The sequence below is a fragment of the Sphaeramia orbicularis genome, chromosome 7 (assembly GCF_902148855.1).
Source record: "Sphaeramia orbicularis chromosome 7, fSphaOr1.1, whole genome shotgun sequence".
Classification (NCBI taxonomy): domain Eukaryota; kingdom Metazoa; phylum Chordata; class Actinopteri; order Kurtiformes; family Apogonidae; genus Sphaeramia; species Sphaeramia orbicularis.
In genome coordinates this window covers 50,083,371-50,106,549 of record NC_043963.1, presented here as the reverse complement: position 1 = coordinate 50,106,549, position 23,179 = coordinate 50,083,371, and the positions used below count along the sequence as shown (strand labels likewise).

General features: G+C 40.7%; 1 protein-coding gene across 1 annotated transcript in view; it reads right to left on the bottom strand.

Annotated features, from left to right (window-relative positions):
- Positions 1-23,179, bottom strand: part of mapk13 (mitogen-activated protein kinase 13) — a 95,587-nt gene that overhangs the window by 47,986 nt on the left and 24,422 nt on the right. The window contains exons 4-5 of the mRNA XM_030139142.1: positions 15,250-15,355; positions 10,624-10,653 (exon numbers count right to left, since the gene is read on the bottom strand). Coding sequence (XP_029995002.1) covers positions 10,624-10,653; positions 15,250-15,355 — 136 coding nt within the window. The remainder of the gene's footprint in view (positions 1-10,623; positions 10,654-15,249; positions 15,356-23,179) is intronic.

The following is a 23,179-nucleotide window of genomic DNA, read 5'->3' as shown; positions in this document are numbered from 1 at the left end:
AAATTTACAGTAAAGTAACAAATTTAAGAAATTCAATGTTACGCTCTACAGGTCTGTGTACAAACTGCTGTATTTACATATCATCATTATAAGCATGCAGAAATGGCCTTTGCATTTACAAGACACTACTAAAATTAATGTCATCCAGGTTATTTTTTATGCTACTGTTAATTTACTATATGACCAGGACCAAGTCATGGTAGGCTACGTTGCATTGTCCGCTGTAGTTCGTACAGTGGAGGATTCTGTTGGGTTTCTGTAAATTAGCTTGAGAGTCTGGTTTTGACCAGCTCTATATGTAAAGTGTCCTGAGATAACTTTTGTTATGATTTGGCACTATATAAATAAAATCTGATTGACTGATTGACTTTCAGTAATGTTACAACTGCGGTCTTCATGTAGACATCTTCTCATAGAGGGAACCCCACAGGGAAGCTGCCTCAGCCCCAAACTCTTTGCACTCTATACCCATGATTATACCTCCACCCAGGACAATAACATTATCAGAAAGTATGCAAGATGACACAACCATCCTCGACCTCATTAGAGGAGGGGATGAATCTGCATACGGGGACCTGGTTCAGAAGACCACCAGCTATGGGGAGGAGAACGACCTTGTCCTCAACACAGACAAAACAAAAGAACTCATATTAGACTTCAGGAGACGAGACCCTCCTTTTCAGCTGCTCACCATTAAAGGGATTGTGGTAGAGTGGACGGCCAGCTCTAAGTTCCTCGGCCTTCACATCATAGACAGCCTCAGCTGGGCCAAAAACACTACTACAACAGTGAAAAGAGCTCAGCAGAGGCTCTACTTTATAAGGATGCTGAAGAGGTTGAGGCTTAGATGTCAGCTCCTCATCCAAACCTATAAAGGACTCATTGAGCGCATCCTCACCAGCACCATCACAGTGTGGTATGGCAACACCACGCTGGCTGAGAGGAAAATGCTGTAGTAAGTCATTAAGACTGCAGAGAGGGTCATTGGCTCGAACCTCCCCTCCATGGACACCATTTACAAACAGCGCTGCCAGAAAAAAGCACAGACCATCCTCAGAGACTATCACCATCCGGCTCCAGTGGGTGGAGTCGGTTTACAACCTAACACACTGCAGGCCTGTAAGTGTCAGCGCTCGCAGGACCTGCCTGCACAACAGTTTCTTCCCAGCCACAGTCAGATTTGTGGCACAGGACATTAAGGGGGGTAGGAAGCAGAGGTCGGTAGAGTAGCCAAAAATTATACTCAAGTAAAAGTACTGTTACTTTAGAAAAACATTACTCAGTACAAGTAAAAAGTAGTCATCAAAATAATTACTCAAGTAAAAGTAAAAAAGTACTTCATGAAAAAATTACTCAAGTATTGAGTACTTCCTGAGAAACACATTTATTGTTCTTTTAAATACAACATAAATAAATGAAATGTTAATAAATAAATAAAAACAAATAAAGGCATGTACCACATTAGATAAAATACTCTTTTTTTTTTTTTTTTCCAAAACATTGCCTTCTGCATGGCTGTCATGGTCTTTAACAACAATTTTTTTGAGACCAGAGGCTAGTAAAGAACACATGCACAGTGTTTGAACTATTAAAACATTACTTGAATGTCAGGTTTCAGAACAAGTAAACAAAAAACCATAACAGTAAAAAAAAATAGAAAAACAATTTAGTTATTTCAGTTTCTTTTTTCATAAAATAGAGAATTTAAAATCAATACCTTCCATCCATCCATTATCTTCCGCTTCTTCCGGGGCCGGGTCGTGGGGGTAACAGTCTAAGCAGGGACGCCCAGACTTCCCTTTCCCCAGACACCTCCTCTAGCTCTTCCGGCGGGACCTCGAGGTGCTCCCAGGCCAGCCGAGAGACATAGTCTCTCCAACGTGTCCTAGGTCTTCCCCGAGGTCTCCTCCTGGTGGGACATGCCCGGAACACCTCCCCAGGGAGGCGTCCAAGAGGCATCTGAAACAGATGCCCGAGCCACCTCAGCTGGCCCCTCTCGATGTGGAGGAGCAGCGGCTCTACTCCGAGCTCCTCCTTGGTTACCGAGCTCCTCACCCTATCCCTAAGGGTGCGCCCAGCCACCCTGTGGAGGAAACTCATTTCGACCGCTTGTATCCGGGATCTTGTCCTTTCGGTCATGACCCAAAGCTCATGACCACAGATGAGGGTAGGAACATAGATTGACCGGTAAATCGAGAGCTTTGCCTCTTGGCTCAGCTCCTTCTTCACCACAACCAACCGGTACAGCGACTGCATCATTGCAGAGGCTGCACCGATCCGTCTGTCACTCTCACTCTCCATCCTTCCCTCACTTGTGAACAAGACCCCAAGATACTTAAACTTCTCCACTTGGGGCAAAGACTCCCCACCGACCAGGAGAGGGCAAACCACCTTTTTGCGGTCGAGAACCATGGCCTTGGATTTGGAGGTGCTGATCCTCATCCCGCTCGCTTCACACTCGGCTGCAAACCGCCCCACGGCACGCTGAAGGTCCAGGTTCAATGAGGCCAACAGGACAACGTCATCTGCAAAAAGCAGAGATGAAATCCTGTGGTCCCCAAACCAGACCCCCTCCGGCCCCTGGCTGCACCTAGAAATTCTGTCCATAAAAATTATGAACAGAACCGGTGACAAAGGGCAGCCCTGCCGGAGTCCAACGTGCACCTGGAACAGGTCTGACTTACTGCCAGCAATGCAAACCCGACTCCTGCTTCGGTCATACAAGGACCGAACTGCCCTTAGCAAAGGGCCCCGGACCCCATACTCCCGAAGCACCCCCCACAGGATACCATGAGGGACACGGTTGAACACCTTTTCCAGATCCACAAAACATATGTGGACTGGTTGGGTGAACTCCCATGAGCCCTCGAGCACCCGATGGAGAGTAAAGAGCTGGTCCAGTGTTCTGCGCCCGGGACGAAAACCACATTGTTCCTCCTGGATCCAAGGTTCGACTATCGGTCGGATCCTCCTCTCCAGTACCCTGGAATAGACTTTCCCCGGGAGGCTGAGGAGTGTGATCCCCCTGTAGTTGGAGCAGATCCTCCGGTCCCCCTCCTTAAAAAGGGGGACCACCACCCCGGTCTAACAACCCAGAGGTACTGTCCCCGACTGCCACGCAATGTTACAGAGACATGTCAACCAAGACAGTCCCTGCACATCCAGAGACTTAAGGTACTCAGGGTGAATCTCATCCACCCCCGGAGCCCTGCCACCGAGGAGCTGTCCAGCCACCTCGGTGACTTCAGCTTGGGTGATGGATGAGTCCACCTCTGAGACCTCAGCCTCTGCTTCCTCCATGGACGACGTGACAGTGGGATTGAGGAGATCCTCGAAGTATTCCTTCCACCGTTCGACAACATCCCCAGTCGAGGTCAGCAACTCCCCACTTCCACTGTAAACAGTGTTGGCGGTGCACTGCTTTCCCCTCCTGAGGTGCTGGACGGTTTGCCAGAATTTCCTCGAGGCCGACTGATAGTCCTCCTCCATGGTCTCCCCAAACTCCACCCAGACCTGAGTTTTTGCCTCCACAACCGCTCGGGCTGCTGCACGCCTGGCCTGCCGGTACCCATCAGCTGCCTCGGGAGTCCCACGGGCCAACAAGCCCGATAAGACTCCTTCTTCAGCTTGACGGCATCCCTTACTTCCGGGGTCCACCACTGGGTTCGGGGATTGCCACCACGACAGGCAGCGGAGACCCTGTGACCACAGCTCCGAGCAGCCGCTTCAACAATGGAGGTGGAGAACATGGTCCACTCGGACTCAATGTCCCCAGCCTCCCCCGGGATCTGGGAGAAGCTCTCCTGGAAGTGGGAGTTGAAGACCGCGCAGACATCAGGCTCTGCCAGATGTTCCCAACAGACCCCAGGGCCTGCCGAGTCTATCCAGCTTCCTCCTTCGCCAGCGGATCCAACTCATCACCAGGTAGTGATTGGTTGACAGCTTGGCCCCTCTCTTCACCTGAGTGTCCAAAACACATGGCCAGATGTCTGATGATACAACAATGAAGTCAATCATTGACCTCCAGCCTAGGGTGTCTTGGTGCCAAGTGTACTTATGGACATCCCTGTGTTTGAACATGGTGTTTGTTATGGACAAACTGTGACTAGCACAGAAGTCCAATAACAGAACACCACTCAGGTTCAGATTGGGGAGGCCGTTCCTCCCCATCACCCCCCTCCAGGTCTCACTGTCGTTGCCCACATGGGCACTGAAGTCACCCAGGAGAACAATGGAGTCCCCAGTCGGAGCACCATCCAGCACCCCTCCCAGGGACTCCAAGAAGACCGGGTACTCTGCACTGCTGTTTGGCCCGTAAGCCGAAACAACAGTGAGGCACTTGTCCCTGACCCGAAGGCGCAGGGACGCAACCCTCTCGTTCACTGGGGTGAACTCCAACACATGGCGGCTGAGCTGAGGGGCTATGAGCAAGCCCACACCAGCCTGCCACCTCTCACCACGGGCAATGCCAGAGAAGTGGAGAGTCCAGCCCCTTTTGAGGTGTTGGGTTCCAGAGCCCAAGCTGTGTCTGGAGGGGAGCCCGTCTATATCTAGACGGTATCTCTCAACCTCCCTCACAAGCTCTGGCTGCTTCCCCCCCAGTGAAGTGACATTCCATGTCCCAAGAGCTAGACTCTGCGTCTGGGGATCAGCTCGTCAGGCCCCCTGCCGTCGACTACCACCCAATCCACATAGCACCAAGCCCCTACGATTCCCTCGGTGGGTAGTGAATCCACCAGAGGGCAGGCCCACGTTGTTCCTTCGGGCTGGGCCCGGCCGGACCCCGTGGGCATAGGCCCGGCCACCAGGCGCTTGCATTCGAGCCCCAACCCCGATAATCAATACCTAGGTACCAATATTGTGCGTGAATTGTGTGAAAACTTTACATAGACATATGCATAACATTCTATGTGTTATTCCTGTTTGCCATCAAATTACATCATATTCAATCAATTGCCCTCTAAGTGGCATAACAGGCTTTAAAGGCAGAAAAACATTCAACAAAGTAGCCTGAACATACAAAGGGTCTGTGTCCATCTCTGTCTATTAACAGTTTGGCGTGTTTTGGGAGAAAATTTGTGTTTCTGCATACTTTGTCCCAAAAGAACCACTCAATGAAGTGAAAGTTGAGCTTCAACAGTAGTTGACTCTCAAGATTCTTGGAGTGAAGCTGTGATCTTGTCGCTGTGAAAAGCATGACTAAAAAGTCTTTCACAGGCTGCAGAAGCTGGAAGACCAGTGTTGACTTTGAGGGACAGTTTCTTGATATTAGGAAAGGAATGCAAGAGATCCATACCTCCAGTGGATGGACATGAAAGGTACCTTTCCAGCTCCCCAATTTGTGATTTTCCTGAGTTCATTAACACAAAGAAGTCATCTTCATCGGAGTTGCCACTGTTTATGCGGGAATCATCTGAGTCAGTGTCCAGGTGGTTTCTGATGTAGTTAAGGCCTGTGGCAAGACAAAGAGAGACTGTTTTCAGAAGATTTCGATGTGCACATTCTTACCTTTATTATACAGGCTCCCAAGATGCTGATTATTATTATTGGTATTAAAAGCTCTTGAAAGTTGTATCTCTTAGCAACATTTGTCACTGATATCATATAAACCTAAATGACAACATTACATATACATAAGTAAACCTCTATTGGTGTACATTAGAATTGCTAAGTGTATTTACCAGCTTGTAAGATGCCCTCCTCAGTGGTCCAGGATGTTCTGAATTTTGGTAGGAGTATAGCTGCAGCAATCAGCTTAGGTTCTTTATGAGGTCTCTAAAACGTTTCTGGATCCCATCCTGCAGGGCATCAACAAGCGGTCTACACATTTTGCAAGTTGACTCCATCTTCTTTAGCTTGTCCTGCAACTGGTAAAGTGTTGGCAGCAGGAAGCCCATATGCACAGATGATTCCCCTTGGAGGACGTTAAGTGACATGGCAACTGGCTTCATTACAGCAACGTACTCAGCCAAGAATCCCATTTCCGATGGATTAAACCTGTAAAAGAACAAAAGAAAAATGGATCATAGCCATTTCTTGTGCAATAAAGTTACTGTGCATCATCCATGTTAAGTAAAGAATAATATAAAATAAAGCAGTTAAACAATTTCATGTCATCTACAACTTTTACACAATTATATTGCAACTGTATATAGGTGTGTTCACCTATTAATCAGCAATGCTACATCTGTTTCATTATTTTTTACAATTAAAGTTCTATCAACTTACATCTTTATCTTTAATGCTGTGCATACATTGCGAATCGCTGTTTCTCCTTGCTCCCTCTGGATGCACACAATCCTTTCAACAGCGAGGAAAATAGAGATCCAACGGGTCTGATTGGGTCGGAGGAACTGCAGTTTGCATTCATGTGTCACAGTTTCAAAAGCCATGGCTGACCTGCTGGTTTTATTCCACAGAGCGCTACATTTTGCAAAAGCAGACCGAGACAACCTCCTGTATGTTTCGTTGTCATCTCCTGCAGCAGTGGCATCAACTGTTGATATGAGATTTAGGAGATGGCATGCACACTTTTGGTGCCTTGGAAGTTGGTACTCAAGACCTGGGTCATCATCCAAAATAGCAGACACATCTTGATAGTCCACGTCTAACTCACTTTCATCTTCTGATGCATCATCAGGAATAGAGTCTTGTTCCTCTTGTCCATCATCAACTATTTCTTCGTCTTTTTGTTCACCATATAACCGAAAGGCCTTCAGGAAATTTGAGCCACTGTCTGTTGTTGTCCTGGTCACTTTTTCCCTGATGTTGTATTCAGAATGTATTTCCTCTAATTTAGCAGCAAGGACATCAAAAGTGTGTGAGCCTTTCACACGTCGACAAGCCAATGCAGCTGAGTGCCTCTCTAGAGAGGTTTGGTCTATCCAATGACAGGTGACACCCAAGAAACTACGTTGTCTGGCAGACTAGCAGTCAGTTGTAGTAGCGACACGATTTACAGCACTCAGCTTTTTCATAATAATGCTCTTCATGTTCTTTTCAGCTTCCTGTATTTTAGTGCATAACGATTTCCTCGTCATTACTGTACACTGAGGTTGCAAGGTTTCTATCATATTCTTGAAGGATGATGTCTCAACCAGAGAAAATGGCTGGTTGGCTTCACATATAAATTTAAGTACGAGTTTGTCCAGTGTTCCCTGTGTTACTTGCCGAGCAACAGTAAGGGAATTGATGATCTTTGCATTTTTCATTGGAGGTTCATCAGAAGAGGAGGATTTTCGCTTTCTGTGGGAGTCTATTAAGTCTGTATACCTCAGCAAATTATTGGGGTGAACCCTCTGTTGATAGGAAAAATATCAATGAGGCTACAGGGGATTATCATATCAAATTCAAAACAGAAACTTTTTATATGTGAAAATGCTTAAGACATGTCCTAAAATATATACGGGAACATTACAGGTAGTCACAAATATACCTTGTAATAATCATTGTTCATTACATCACATTAATATCTAGTCTGTTCTTATGGAGGCAGATACTGTGCATGGTTTTCTGTTTACTTCTACACGTTAGCCTAGATGTCTTTGAACATATCTTCCCCTTCTGCCGAATATCTTTAACTGTAATCAAAGAAACTGTATTACAAACAGCGCTAGGCTGTCCACAGCCAAAACTATGCTTATTACAACTTACCGCGACATGTTTCCTCAAATGTGAAGTTGAATTCTTGTACGGTGAAATGTCCACTTGTTTAGGCTGACATAGATGACAGCGCATTAAATAGCTGTTCTTTTTCACACACTGTAAGGCAAACATAGTTTCAATGTGCGGCCAGGGGTGTTCCGCGTCTTCTGTGTCATCCATATCTGAATCACAAGCTTTTGCTTTAGCCATTGCCGTTTTCTCCTGTGTTTGTGTGGTGTTCACTCTGTTCCTGTGTGAAACCGGCACCAAACCATCATGTGACTGCCTGGCTATATCTGATTGGTGGTACGGAGTCAAACGTAGCTCGTGGCTACATGACGAGCTATGTTTGATTGGTGAAACACGGTCATGTGAGATTTTAGTGGAAGTCTTTCAAACAAAACAAACCACATGGTTCGTGCATTAGCAAATGACCAAAAATGAAAGTAACAAGCGGAATGTACACCATTGCAATGGAGTAGAAGTAGCGTTTCTTCTTCATAAATATACTCGAGTAGAAGTAAAAAGTATGTCGTATTAAAAGTACTCTTAAAAGTACAATTTATGTAAAAAGTTACTTAAGTAAATGTAACGGAGTAAAGGTAACGCGATACGACCCACCTCTGGTAGGAAGTACCCCAGGACACGAGTCACTCACATCCCTCACACTCTCACAGACACTTAACCAATACCGTGCTCTTAACTGAATGTGCAATAACCTGCTCTACCTCCCAGTACTTTTAATTCAAGTGTGCAACAACTTGTTTTTACCTTTCAGTACTCTTATTATTTTTATTATTATTATTATTATTATGTTTTTTTCTGATCAGTGCTCTATTTTACAAACATGTATTTGTGTTTGTTTTGATTCTGTTTTTATTCATGTCTTTTTCTAACTCCGTCACTCAGGGAAACACACAAGAATTCCAATGTAACTATACTGCTATGTATCTGTGCAAATGGCAAATAAAGTCTATTCTGTTCTATTCTATTCTATTCTATTCTATTCTATTCAGAGTGTGCGGTGGTTTCCTTGATGACCTCCTCAAGTTCAACATGTAGGTTACACAAGCTTTGATTGGATATCATTCCAGTGCCTACCAGTTAGCGAAATCATATCAAACCTTTAAGCACATTAAAATTCGACTATGGGAGAAACTTTTTTGCATACTTTATTAAGACTGTCACACAAAATTCCAGACATTTCAAGGTCTGGAAAACAGTGTTTCAAAGTTCCTTACTTTTTAAGACTTTCAAGACCTTCGCAAGCATCCTGAAGTTATATTCAATCATTTACATGAAAATGCAGGCAATGCCTCAGGCGTTTTTTAGGGAAACTATATACAACTATTTACAAAACAATCTGGTGTCACAATATGATGGACAAACATGTTCCAATGACCATTTTTACAACTAAGAAAACTATATACAACTGGTGTCACAAGATGCCACACATTTGACAGTTTGATGTAGTTCACTTCTCCACCAAATGCGGTGACATGTTTTGCTTTTTTTTCCTCATGAAAGTGTTTACTTTAGAAGCCCATTTTTATGGTCTCTTCCTGCACCCCTAACCCTAATGCGCACCAAACGGGATGACAATATTGCAGAAAATTATGTTTTTATTGTGTATCATCAGTCTGGTTTTACTTGGCCTTTCAACACAATTGACTTCACAGTATTACTTTGACATCTACGCTTAACACACAACTTGACAACTTGAAAGAAAGACTCAGCGAGGCTCCATCTTGCTGATACGTCCTTTTAAATGAGTTATGTTATTTGGACACAATGGCATGTCCAGGGACCCCAAAGTTTTAAAGGTCTTTGAAATTTAAAAACCATATGAAGATTGTTGTATAAATACTAAATAACTCTAGCGCACTGGTGTCAAACATACAGCTGCGGGCCAAACCGGCCCTCCAAAGGGTCCAATCTGGCCCAAGGGATGAATTTGTGAAATGCAAAAATTACACTTAGGATATTAACAATCATTTCAGTTCAGGTTCCACATTCAGCCCAATTCAATCTCAAGTGGATCGGACCAGTAAAATACTGTCATAATAATCTATAAATAATGACAACTCCAAATTCTTCTCTTTGTTTCAGTGTAAAAAAAAGAAGTAAAATTACATAAAAATGTCCACATTTACAAACTATCCTTTCACAAAAAATGTGAATAACTTGAACGTTCATCTTTCTCAACACGAAATGTCTTAGGATAAGTAAATGCCTTTTTCACAAATATTGTACCTGTTACTACATGTTTTGTGTGTTTGCAGATCCACTGTGATCTGTAAGTTGTAATGCACATGTGTAAATGAGAAACTGAGGCATAAAATACTTAAAATTGCACTTATTTTTTCAGAATAAATTTAAGTTTTTTCATGGTTGTTAATGTCATTCACATTTTTTTAAAGGATACTTTGTAGATGTAAACAGTTTCATAACATTACATTACAATTGAAATGTAATTTTTGTAATTTTTTTTCCATTCTAAAACATAGACAAAAGTTTGGGGTTAATAACCTAATAATATATAAATAATGTTATTTTACTGGTCTGGCCCATTTGACATCATATTGGGAGGATGTGGTCCCTGAAATAAAATGAGTTTGATGCCTCTGCTCTAGTGTGACTGTTGAACATTTTGAGTCTTTGAGTGTGAGTGTGGAGCTGCAGGGTGTGGTCTAACATCTCTCGACATGCAGCCAGACATCAGAGTGGAGTGAACTCATCCTACCTGTTGGGGCAGGGTTTAATCTGGCTCAACAATACCAACATTATTAAATCAACATTCTCTGAAGTCTCTCTAAAGTACAGAGAGAAGTGCATATCTGCAGTCAAAGCCAGAGTCATGTACACTACTGAAGACCGGCATATATACCAGTTGTGCCAAGATAACAAACTCTGCACACATATAAGCCTGTTTTTATTAACCTAATCTCTAATGTGTGAGCTCTGTGTCGTTGTACTTACCCTGTGGATAATTCCAGCCTTGTGAATGTACTGCAGAAAGACAGAAACAAAGCAGTGAGCAAACATTCATGCTGCAGCTCTATGACACATGGCATCTAAGTGGGGTATTTTTAACATTTTATTAAATGATGCGAGTCCTCTTACAGCAACACAGTCTTTTGAAGTACACATAAAAATACAAGGAAACAGGTCTGCATTACGCAAAGTAAGGTTTTAATTTATACTATACAGTAGAACCTTATAGAGTGCACCATTGTATGAGTAACTGGTGACACTTTACAATAAGGGTTCCTTAATTAACGTTAGTTAGTGCATCATGAAGCATTAATTAAACATTTAATAATATATTATCAGTCATGATTATGCATTACTTGGCCTTAGGAAACACATTAGTTAATGTATTAATAAGCTGTTATGTTTACTACTCAAAGTTAGTTAATAAATGAAAGGTCCTGCACAGAGAATTTGTGTAAAGTGGATTGCAGCGACACCTTTGGCTGGAATCGGTGGTGTTTTTACGGAATAAAGACTCCGCTTCCCATGAGCACTAGCAACTGCTGTCTTAAGGGCATGACTCTGGCGAAGGTGTGCGTTTGTTTTGAAGCTAATGAATAAAGAGCGGATCTTCTTTAAAACTCTGCATTTCATTTTTCAAGACAGCAACTTGGAGGGTGCAAAGTGACTTTTGAAACGAGACAACAAGCAAAATTCATTAAAGCCTGTTTGCAGTGTAGTTTAGTAACTGGCATGAAAACAAAAGTGAAACCTAACTTTGGACGTCCAACTCCTGCTTCTATGCCTCTTTTACGCCAGAGCTCCAGACTGTTACTCACAGACCAGTGTGATGTGTCCCAGTAATATGAATTTGCACTAGTATTCAAGCATTTTTATAAATTACTTCAGTCATTCAACATCTTCAGTAGTCTGCATTAGCAGTTCAGCCCTAGCTGTTTCAGCCTTCTGCATTCACAGTATTCTACTTTTACAACTGTCTTCCCGAAGGGCAGTTTAGTATCCAGGCCCCGGCATAAACATTAAACTCCATACAGAACCATTTCCGTCTCATCTTACAAAGCCCTTAGTTTGTGACTGAAACAATGCTCCAAATAAAACATATTACCGACACCAAAGAGCTAGTCCTGCGGCTAACGCAGAAATGTTTACTAAGTGTTTGACTGAGCTAGCAACAGCCACTATAGTAAAATACAATGTCCCAGTCCATATGTATAAAGAAAAGAAGCACGCTATACCTGTCTAGAAGGAAGAGGGCCAACTCTGGATCTGTTTTCATTCCTTTTAACTCCCTTAGTTCTCTCCATTGGTTCAAAGCAATGCAGAGGTTTACCGGTGTTTAGCCCGTGCTCTATCACTCTCCCGTTTAGCTTTCTTTTTCTTTCTACCAGTCCAGCTCCAGTTCCAGAGTCCACCATTACAACAAAGTAAATCCAGTAAATCCCTTTCTTTAGGAAAAAGGACAGATCTTACTTTTCACTCGTTAAGCTCACTGCTAAACTCTGCTGATTGATGTGGTGTTGTTATAGTGACATAAGTCTGCCCTAAATCAAATCAAATTTTATTTATATAGCACCAAATCATAGCAAAAGTTATCTCATGACACTTTACAGGGTGGGGAAGCAAAATTTACAATGAACATTTAGTTGTTTTTTCTCAGCAGGCACTTACGTCAATTGTTTTGAAACCAAACATATATTGATGTCATAATCATACCTAACACTATTATCCATACCTTTTCAGAAACTTTTGCCCATATGAGTAATCAGGAAAGCAAACGTCAAAGAGTGTGTGATTTGCTGAATGCACTCGTCACACCAAAGGAGATTTCAAAAATAGTTGGAGTGTCCATAAAGACTGTTTATAATGTAAAGAAGAGAATGACTATGAGCAAAACTATTACGAGAAAGTCTGGAAGATACTATTAAAGAAGAATGGGAGAAGTTGTCACCCAAATATTTGAGGAACACTTGCGCAAGTTTCAGGAAGCGTGTGAAGGCAGTTATTGAGAAAGAAGGAGGACACATAGAATAAAAAACATTTTCTATTATGTAAATTTTCTTGTGGCAAATAAATTCTCATGACTTTCAATAAACTAATTGGTCATACACTGTCTTTCAATCCCTGCCTCAAAATATTGTAAATTTTGCTTCTCCACCCTGTACATATCAAATTGGTCAAAACCAGACTAAGCCAATTTACAGAAACCCAACAGAATCCTCCAGGGGCAAACATGTGACTGGTGAGAGTGGCGAGGAAAAACTTCCTTTTAACAGGCTGAAACCTCGAGCAGACCCTGACTCCTGGAGGATGGCCGTCTGCCTTGACCAGTTGGGAGTTAGAGATAGAGGGTAAAGGAGGAGAAAAAGAGAGAGTGATAGAGATAGAGAGACTGGGGGAGTAGGGGGAGACACATGGATGCAGTTGATGCACAGATAACTGAACTACAACTGCCAAAAGTAGATCAGTTGGTGTTAGTATAATTACTAGAAACCACAACAAAGGTCCGCGACTGTTCATACTACTACTACAAATACAAGTACTAACAGTGGGTATACTATTATAACAGTTAGTACAAATAATAGAAACCTCTACCATCTATGGCTATGACTTTACAGTACCTGAACGTCATAGCGACGTGGTGCGTTATTTCCGTGTCGTCTGCTCAGAGAGTTGCTGAAAACTCGCTCCTTGCATGTTATCTCGTCTGAATTCTTACGTTGGCCACCAAAGACTGAATCTCCTCAACTGACCATGGTGTAGTTTTGGGCTGTTATTATGTGGATTAAAATACCGCTGTATTTAATGTCCACTTCTGCGTGTGTTTTTTGTAAAACGGCGGGTCACAGAGAAAACTGTCTGACCAATCAGTGGTCCATATCGCTTGGAACCTCGGCGGAGGTGATACCAAAAAACTAGTACCAGGTACCAGATTCCAGGTCCTTTTTCATAATGGAAACGCAAAAAGGCCGAGCAGAGTCAAGTCGAGTCGAGCCGGTACCACGTAGTGGAAACGTGGCATTAGTTCCCTGCCATCACACAACAATGTGTAATGTCAATGTCTGGAACACTTCGAGGACATAAATTGGAGTTTTCAACGGGGAATTTCAAAGTTCCAAGTTGTAATGTTGACAAAAGAAAAAAAAGAGAACAAGGAAGTTCATCTGGACAGATGGGTAGACTGAAAACAGAGGCTGCTATTTTCATGCTCCGTCACCATATTGTTATTTTTGTTCCATGCTCTTTACAAAATAAGAGATCAGATGTTTGTGTTTGCTCAGAAGTTTCATTTGTGCAAGTTGAGATGTTCTGTAAATATCTGTTTTAATGTGTTTTAAATAAAATGTGTTAAATGCTTTATATGTGATTGTTTCAACTACATTGCCACTAATAATAGTTAAGCAACGCTTATTTACCACGGTTATGCATTTCCTCAGGGATACATGTTTACACTTTACAATAAGGGTACAAAAAACATTCACGAACGGTTACCTATGGTTAAGTAATGTTTATGAGGCATGCATTTATTAAGGGTTAGGTCAGGTTACTAATGTTAAGCTCCACTGAGTTTAGGAGCCCCAGCTCAAGCCCAATCTCCCTGTTCCTCTCACCCACACACGAGCTCCCTGTGCTGGGCCACACGATCGACCAGCCCAGCACCAGTACAATGACAACGGCGATGGCACCAATGACGGTAACTGGTACCGGCAATGGCACTGGGAATGAAGTAGCAAACAGTTGTCCTTCTCAACCCCATTAGTAAATGATAACTAGAGACATTATTAATGGCTTGCTAATATATAAACACTGTGTTAATTAATGCTGAGTAATGTATACATAATAACTGATTACACTATTCAACTTTTATTAATGCTTAATAATTTAGTAACTAATTTTGAGTAGTAAACATTAATTAATGGCTTATTAATACAATAACTAATATGTTACCCGAGGCTTAGTAATACATAATGATAATTGATAATATATTATTAAAACAGTTAATCAATGCTTAATAATGCACTAACTAATGTTAATTAAGAGACCCTTATTGTAAAGTGCTACCAAGTAAACAGAGTAAAATTTGTTTCATAATAGCTGCCTCTGTGCTCACACACGCTTCCCCCAACAGGAGCAGCCTTCACTTGAGAAATGACATGATGGCCAGAGAAAACGTGATCGCAATCTCATGTGAGAGAAAACACAATCGCAATTTTCCTTCCAAACAATAATCCTCCTCCTCCTCCACCATCTTCCTCATGGGTAGATCGTCTCATCTTTAAGGTAAAAAAGTTAATAAAACCAGATTATTTCTTTTGCATTCTCCTTTACACTGGTTTTGTAATTCTTATTTTCTCTTTAAATCCACTTTTTCTGTCTTATAACCCCTTAAAAAAGGATTTTAGGGTGGTTTTTGGGAGCTGGAATGGATAAATTATATTTTCATTATTTTCAGTAGGGAAAATTGATTTGTAAGTGATTGGCAAGATGAGCTCAGTCATATAACAAATTAAATTCATACTGCAAGGTTCTACTGCAATTATTTAATCAATAAATGACGAATGTCCTTCTGGTACTGAGAGAATGTTTTAAAAGGCCAATTCCCCCTCAGCTCACCCTGAGTCCGCAGAGCATCTGGTAGACCAGAAACTGGACCTTGTCCTCTGAGAGATGGCCTCGCACCTTGGACAGGTCGGTATACATGTAAGGCATCACCAGGTAGCTGTGAAAAGAGTGAGAGGGGCAGAGTGAGCCAAGTAAGTGGGGGAGCACACCAGAGTTCATGTCGGATGAGAATGTTACTTGGTCTACATCACAGCTTGTTTTTGCTTGTTACTCTCTACATCCTGCTAATGTCCTAATCTAGGCCTTTCAAACCTTCATAATGGAGCTTAGCAGTGAAATCAGTGCTTACGTTTGGCTCTAACGCCCTCATGTTTATATAATATTTTACACAGTTTTTCTGTTTACTGTATTTTAATATTCTAGTGATTCTCACACTGCTCGGACTTATGTAAAAATAGTAATTACAGTAATGTAGTGTAAGTATGTATACTTATTTTATAGAGCATGTAATTGATACTATTATCAATATTAATATCAATGCTTCCAATTTTCTGCATCAACTATCAATCAGAACGTACATTTTTATGACTCCGTCCACCTGATCTGTGATTATAACTACAATTCACGCATCACTTGTCACTATACAGTATAATGTTATCAGACTAGTCTTACTCCACCTCATCACTTATATGTCATATATACTGCAAAATATGAAAAAATAAATAAATATATATATATATATATATATATATATATATATATATATATATATATATATAGATATAGATATATATATATATAGATATAGATATATAGATATAGATATAGAGATATATATATAGATATATAGATATATATATATGTATATACACACACACAAACATGTCCCAAAAAATGTATACACACTTTAAATAATTGTGAAGTAGGTGTTTGTTAAAATTCATTTCATTTTCTAAATGTAATAGAATTTACAAACACCATGTTATTGTTTTGTCACCGCCTGTTCTCAAACTGACGTTTACACTATGAGACCTGCAATAGTCGCTGAAATTGAGAGCAGCCATTGAATGTGAATGCATGCAAATACCAAGTGAATTGTTTCGTGATGCGTGCGACTCCATTGCTTCACGTTGTCAGCAGTGTCTGGACCAGAACGAATGTCAGTTTGAGAACAGGTGGTGACAAAACAATAAAATGATGTTTGTAAATTCTGTTACATGGTCTGGTCTGAAATTTATTCATCTTAATGTGCGCAGTTTATTGTCCAAGATGGACATGGTCAGGATTTGGACTAAATCAACAGATCCAGATATCATGGTTATTTCTGAAACCTGGTTGACACAATCCACAACTGATGAGGATATTAACATAAAAGGTTACAATGTTTATCGCGCTGACAGGCCTAAGAAAGGAGGTGGTGTTGCTATTTATGTTAAAACCAAATTCGATGCCTCTGTAATTCTGTCCGAGTCCATCTGTAAACAGCTGGAATTCTTGGCACTGAACGTGGAAATTTATAAGGGTCTTTGTTTAACTGTGGTTGGGTGTTACAGACCTCCATCTGCCTCCAAGGAGACATTAGACTCCTTAAAGCATCTTTTGTCAAAATTGAATTATAGTGAAGTTGTTATAGCTGGCGATTTAAATTGGGACTGGCTTAAAAAAGCCTCTGCTGAATTTAAGTCCTTTTGTGATTCCATTAATCTGACCCAGCTGGTTCACTCACCCACCCGGTTGAACCCTAAGGATCCTGAGAGGTCCACGCTGATTGATTTAATTTTGACAAATGTCCCACATAAATTCTCTTCTCTGGGTGTCCTCTGCAATGACTTAAGTGACCACTGTGTTGTCGCTGCGATTAGAAGCGCCAAGGTGCAAAAATCCAAACCCCGTATAATTTTTAAGAGGAACCTTAAACACTTCAATGAGCAAGCTTACTTCCATGATTTGAGTAATGCTGATTGGATGAAGATTAGATTAATCCCTGATGTAGAGATAACGTGGGCATTCTTCAGGGACACTTTCATGCAGATTGTGAATAGACACGCCCCCTTTAAGAAGTACAGAGTAAAGGGCCGTGAAAACCCTTGGTTTTCTCCTGACCTGGCTGATAAGATTCATGAACACAACCTGGCCTGGGCCAAGGCTAGGAGAACTGGCTCTATGGCTGACTGGACTGTCTTCCGTCACCTTAGAAACAAATGCTCCACTTTGATAAAAAATGCCAAATCGGAATATTATCTGTCACTCACTACTGACAATCTAAATAACCCTCAGAAATTTTGGAAAGTTATTAAATCACTTTCTGTAAGTAAAAGTGCCCAGACTCTCCCAACCTATGTTTTAAAGGACTCTGTTCCAGTTTATGACGGACAGGAGATTTTAAATTGTTTTAATAAGCATTTTATATCATCTGGCTCTTTGTTTGACTCGGTGGGAGCTGCTCCTGTGGAACCTTACACCCACTTCCCAGTATATACTGGTGAGCCTTTTAATTTCTTACCCTTTTCTACTCAGGAAGTTCTTAAAGCTCTTAAAGCATTGGACCCCAGAAAACCTTCTGGACCTGACCTAATGGATCCTTATTTTTTAAAGTTGGCAGCAGACTTTATAGCGGAGCCTCTGACAATTCTTTTTAACCTTACAGTGGTAAAAAATGAAATTCCCTCTGTGTGGAAATCTGCATTTGTTCTTCCCTTACTGAAAGGGGGTGACCCGGCGGTTTTAACTAATTACAGACCGATATCGAATTTGTCGGTACTAGCCAAAATTCTTGAAGCTCTTGTGAATGAGCAGTTAAAGGAGTTTTTATATTCTAATGATATCTTATCAGAATATCAGTCAGGTTTCCGAAAAAAAACACAGTACTGTCACTGCCGCAGTGAAAGTGACAAATGACATCAGAGTTGCGCTTGATAAGAAACAGCACTGTGCGTCACTTTTTATTGATTTGGCCAAAGCATTTGACACAGTTGACCACAATATTTTAAAACTTAAACTCTGTCAATCAGGACTCTCACAGGATGCAGTTGGTTGGTTTTCAAACTACCTGAGTGACCGGACTCAGTGCATCAAATTTACTGGCCAGTGTTCTGACTTTGTTGCTGTCCACAAGGGGGTGCCACAGGGCTCTGTATTAGGTCCCCTCTTATTTATTATTTATATTAATGACCTGGGCATGCATACGCCTGGTGCTAATTTGCATTTTTATGCAGATGATACAATTATATACTGCTTTGGATCAACTCTTGTCCAGGCGATTGAATCCCTGCAGAAAGCTTTTGTTGCTGTCCAGTATTCATTAATTCAACTGAAACTGGTCCTCAATGCAGACAAGACTAAACTTATGTTGTTTTCCAATTCAAGGACACCTCCGCAAACATTACCCTCAGTGACCACTCTGGAAGGAAATGTAATTGAGGTGGTCCACACATATAAATACCTGGGGGTTTTAATTGACAACTCCCTCACTTTCAAGCCACATGTGGAAAACCTTGTGGCGAAATTGAGGCTAAAGTTGGGATTTTATTTTTGTAACAAATTGTGTTTTTCTTTTAAAGTAAAAAAGCGTCTTGTTGCTGCGACTTTTTTATCAGTATTGGACTATGGAGATCTTTTATACATGAATGCCTCTGCTCAGTGCCTCCTGAAGGTTGACAGTGTCTACCATGCTTCCTTGAGGTTTATCACCAACTGTAAAGCATCAACTCACCACTGTGAGCTGTATTCGCGGGTAGGATGGCCTGCTCTGAACACCAGAAGGACCAACCACTGGTACTTGTTTATATACAAGGCCATACTTGGCCTCTTGCCTGGCTACATCTGTTCCTTAATTGACAAGAGAAATTCTGAAAATTATTCTCTTCGAACAAATGAGTGCATTCTGCTGTCTGTTCCATTTGCCTGTACAGAAATGGGTAAAAAGGCTTTTAGTTGTTCTGCACCTCATGTATGGAATCAGTTACAGAAAGACTGGAAACTAACTGAGTTGATTTCCTTGAGCACTTTTAAGTCCAAATTGAGAGTTCTTGAGGCCAATTCCATATCTTGCACCTGCTTTTCTTAATCTGCCTGTACATGCAATTTTTATCATCTGTTTTTGTCGAGTGTGTGTGTATGTTGAATGTATTTTTGTAACTATGTGTTGCATTGCTGCTGCCTATCTTGGCCAGGACACCCTTGTAAAAGAGGTTCTTAATCTCAATGGGACATTTCCTGGTTAAATAAAGGTTAAATAAAATAAAAAAAAATACATCTAACGCATGCTTCGCGTTGCTTAGCTGAGTTAAGCTTACTGATGTAACACACACATTCGAAAAAAAATATAATGGCCCTCATTTTGTTTTGTATTGAAATCAAAAGTAACAAAAGAATGCATTCATAGTTATATATGTCTTTGAAAGGGCTTTACATCATTACTGTATGATGTCATCACATGCACATAATTTGATGACTTGACTAAGCTTACTGGTGTAACACACAGATTGATTATTATTTATGTTTTATTGATTATGTTTGAATTGTAATTGTGTGTTTTTATCTTGTCTCTTTTCTATGAGGGGCCGTATGAGACATAATTCAGAATTAGCATTCACACACATGTGAAAACACATACACACACATGTGAAATGCATTCACACACACACGTGAAAACGCACACACACGTGTGAAAATGCATTCACACACGTGAAAACGCATACACACATGTGAAATGCATTCACACACATGTGAAAACACATACACATGTGAAATGCATTCACACACACGTGAAAACACACATGTGAAAACACAGACATACACGAGAAAATGCACACACACACGTGAAATGCATTCAGAAACGTATGTGAAAATGCACACACATGCATGTCAAATACTTTGTCAACCCTAATTTATTTTACCTAAACAGGAAGGCATTTCACCTAAACAGGAAGGCATTTCACTGAAATCGGAAGGTGGAGAAACCTTTTTTCCCCTTCCTTTTTTATTGGCGGAGGCGGAGAAGCGGAAACTAGAGTGGTGAAGGCACTGACCAACTCGTAATGTCAGCAAACAATTTAGAACAATTTAAAAGCAGCGACATTACTTCAGAGTTTGTTAGCATCCACGCAGACTCTGGCAAATGCGTCTACAGACGGCCAGCAGCCAACTACTTCGGTCAGATCCATTGACAACCGTTTAGCAATGCTTTTCCCATCACATCAGGCTGCCAACAGCTCCGGAGCTCCCCGGGGATCTCCACCTCTACCTTTAGGTGCTAATATGCCTAGATGTGCACCACGCAAATCAAGCACAGAAGCACTTTAGTTTGTGGACGACCTGCTCAAGAAATAAAGATAATAACAGTTATTATAAACCAATTAGGACTGCAAAAACAAATACATTTCTTGACGCATCACCGCCGGGTGTTCTGTCAGTTCGGCATACTTTGTCAGATTAGCGTATTGGCATTCTTACATTTGTCATGATATTCCAGTAGGTAATAATAATGCATAGCAGTTAAATACTGATACATGCTGATCTGAATGGTGAAATGCATGCTTTCAGAATCACATATGTATTTTTATTTAACAATATGCTATTGTATATCTTAATTTGAACCTACAGGGAAGCCAGTCACTTAACAAAGTTAGCTCAATGTTTGTCGCTGTGCTTAAAGAGCTAGAATTACTCTCCAACAGTACAGTAATTTAGGTTGTTAATCAGCCAACAGATTTTAAATAGCTATAGGACAATGCTATTTCTGTAACATATTGGTTTGCAGAAGTTTGTATGTGTTTCTAAAATTAATATGACTTGCATTTGCTGTTACCACATATGTCTGATAGTTACATATGCATTTCAGAATGAAGACACAGCAACATGGCAATTTCCACAATGACGTGATACTACTCCCCAATCCATCATGGGGAATTGTGTGCAAGCAAGGTCCGAAATTACGTTTACACAAACATGGGCACATCCTCAGTGCCTTTGAATTCCAGAAGGCCTGGGATTATCAGACAATTGTACAACACATCAGAGATGGCTTTGGTGGGCGCATTCCAGAAGATGTCAGGTAATGGTTATTTTTTTCTCTAGACTGTGTATAACAATAACATAAGCATCTCTAATATTGCTGTTATTATGCCCTTGACCCATGAGAAGGGTGATATTAGGAATAACTAATAAGCTTTATTTCTGCATTACATACTCTGTACAAATAAAAGACTTTCATATGGGCACTGTTGATATGTAAATACACAATCAGTGCATAATATACTCATCAGATGAGCCGTGGCCAGTTATCAGAATTTTCAACTTTTTCAAAATGATGTAATTTAACAGTAATGAGTTTATGGAACCAATCTGTATTTGTGTTTCCAAATTACTAATTTGATAATAAGTAAAATAAAATCAATTTGGATTAATAGTGGTATGTTGTATTGTTGTTGCAGCAGATTCAGTAATTGGGTAAATAAGTAGTAGTAGTTTTGCGTCTTAGTGTGCCATCCAGTGGAGTATATACATTAATTCTCGATTCACAACATAAATTAAGATTAATGCTGTTAACGTCAATGTTGACCTAGCAAACCAACAAGAATGGACCAGCCCCCACTGAGCATAGGACCAAGGAACTAGGGACATACACATATGTACACATAGGCTACAATAGCTGGTTAAGCTACATAATTTTAAAGTTTTTTTTTTTTTTTTGTCTTTACAATACCCTCATCTTCCTTTTTAGCATCCAGTTTTTAATGTCTTATGGCAATAAGCTGGTGACCCCAAAACTCCAGGAGGGACAAGGGCTGAATGGGATAATGTTCCATAAAGTTTATAAATCCAAAGCCCTGTATGTGAGACCATCAATGACCCTTTTAGTAAGTTGTCTTACACAATGTGTAGCAGCAACAATGGGATATCTGCAATATAATCATGTGAAAACCTTAATAACGTTTTGCTAGGTGGCTGCCTTGGTCCCCCTGTTTTTCTTTGTTTGAGCACACTATGTGTTGTTGCTTGTTTTTCTTTTTGCATGTCTTTGTTCAGTTATGGTATCTTGTTATCTGTAATTTTTTTTTAAGTGCCAATGGGACTCGGGATGGAAATTAGTCATATGGCTATGATCTCTTGCATTTACATGCAAATGGTCATTAATATGAACTGTCCCATTTTAAAATCAATCAATCAATACGTTTTATTATTTAAAAAAAAACAAAAAACAAAATCACATAATAGACTTTTTTTTTTTAAAGATAATTGGCATTCATAAATCAAATTGCTAGTGGTATTATTGAGTGAACAAAAATAGTAACTTATTTTTAAGATTTTCATTTCAAAATTAAATTTTTTGCTTTTTCTGTATTTTAATGGTCAACTATCTTCATCTGTTTAAGACTGACATGGATGATGAAAAATAACCTTCCCATGTCACTACCAGAGCAATGTCAGCTGACAGCGATGAAGACTGTGTTGAATTAGTTGGTCCACAAGTCCCCATGGGCAAAAGTGGGCAGGTGGGCAGATCCAATAATTAACTAGAAAAGCACTCTCGCAGACCTCCACCAAGGCTGATCAGTGCCCCCCCCCCCCGATCACCACCAAAATGTAATCATTTGTTCCTTGTGCCATTTCCTGAAATTTCCATCAAAATCCGTCCATAACTTTTTGAGTTATCTTGCACACAGACAGACAAACAAACCAACGCCGGCAAAAACATAACCTCCTTGGCGGAGGTAATAACTGAATAATTGAGACTACACTGTTAGCTCTTTGTGACACTAGAGTAGCTGCCCTCTGCTGGTAATTACAAAGAATGCAGATTTATGTTGCCTAAACTTTTTCAGACCCAAAAGCTATATGCATTTTTTTTTTATTCTCGTGATTTCAAAGAATGCATCATGTTACAAAACATATGGTACTGTTGCATTTCTGTTCTTTTCCTATGTTCTCTTACAGTACAGAAAAGTCGCCAGTTGATGTGATACTGCAGGAGCTGTCA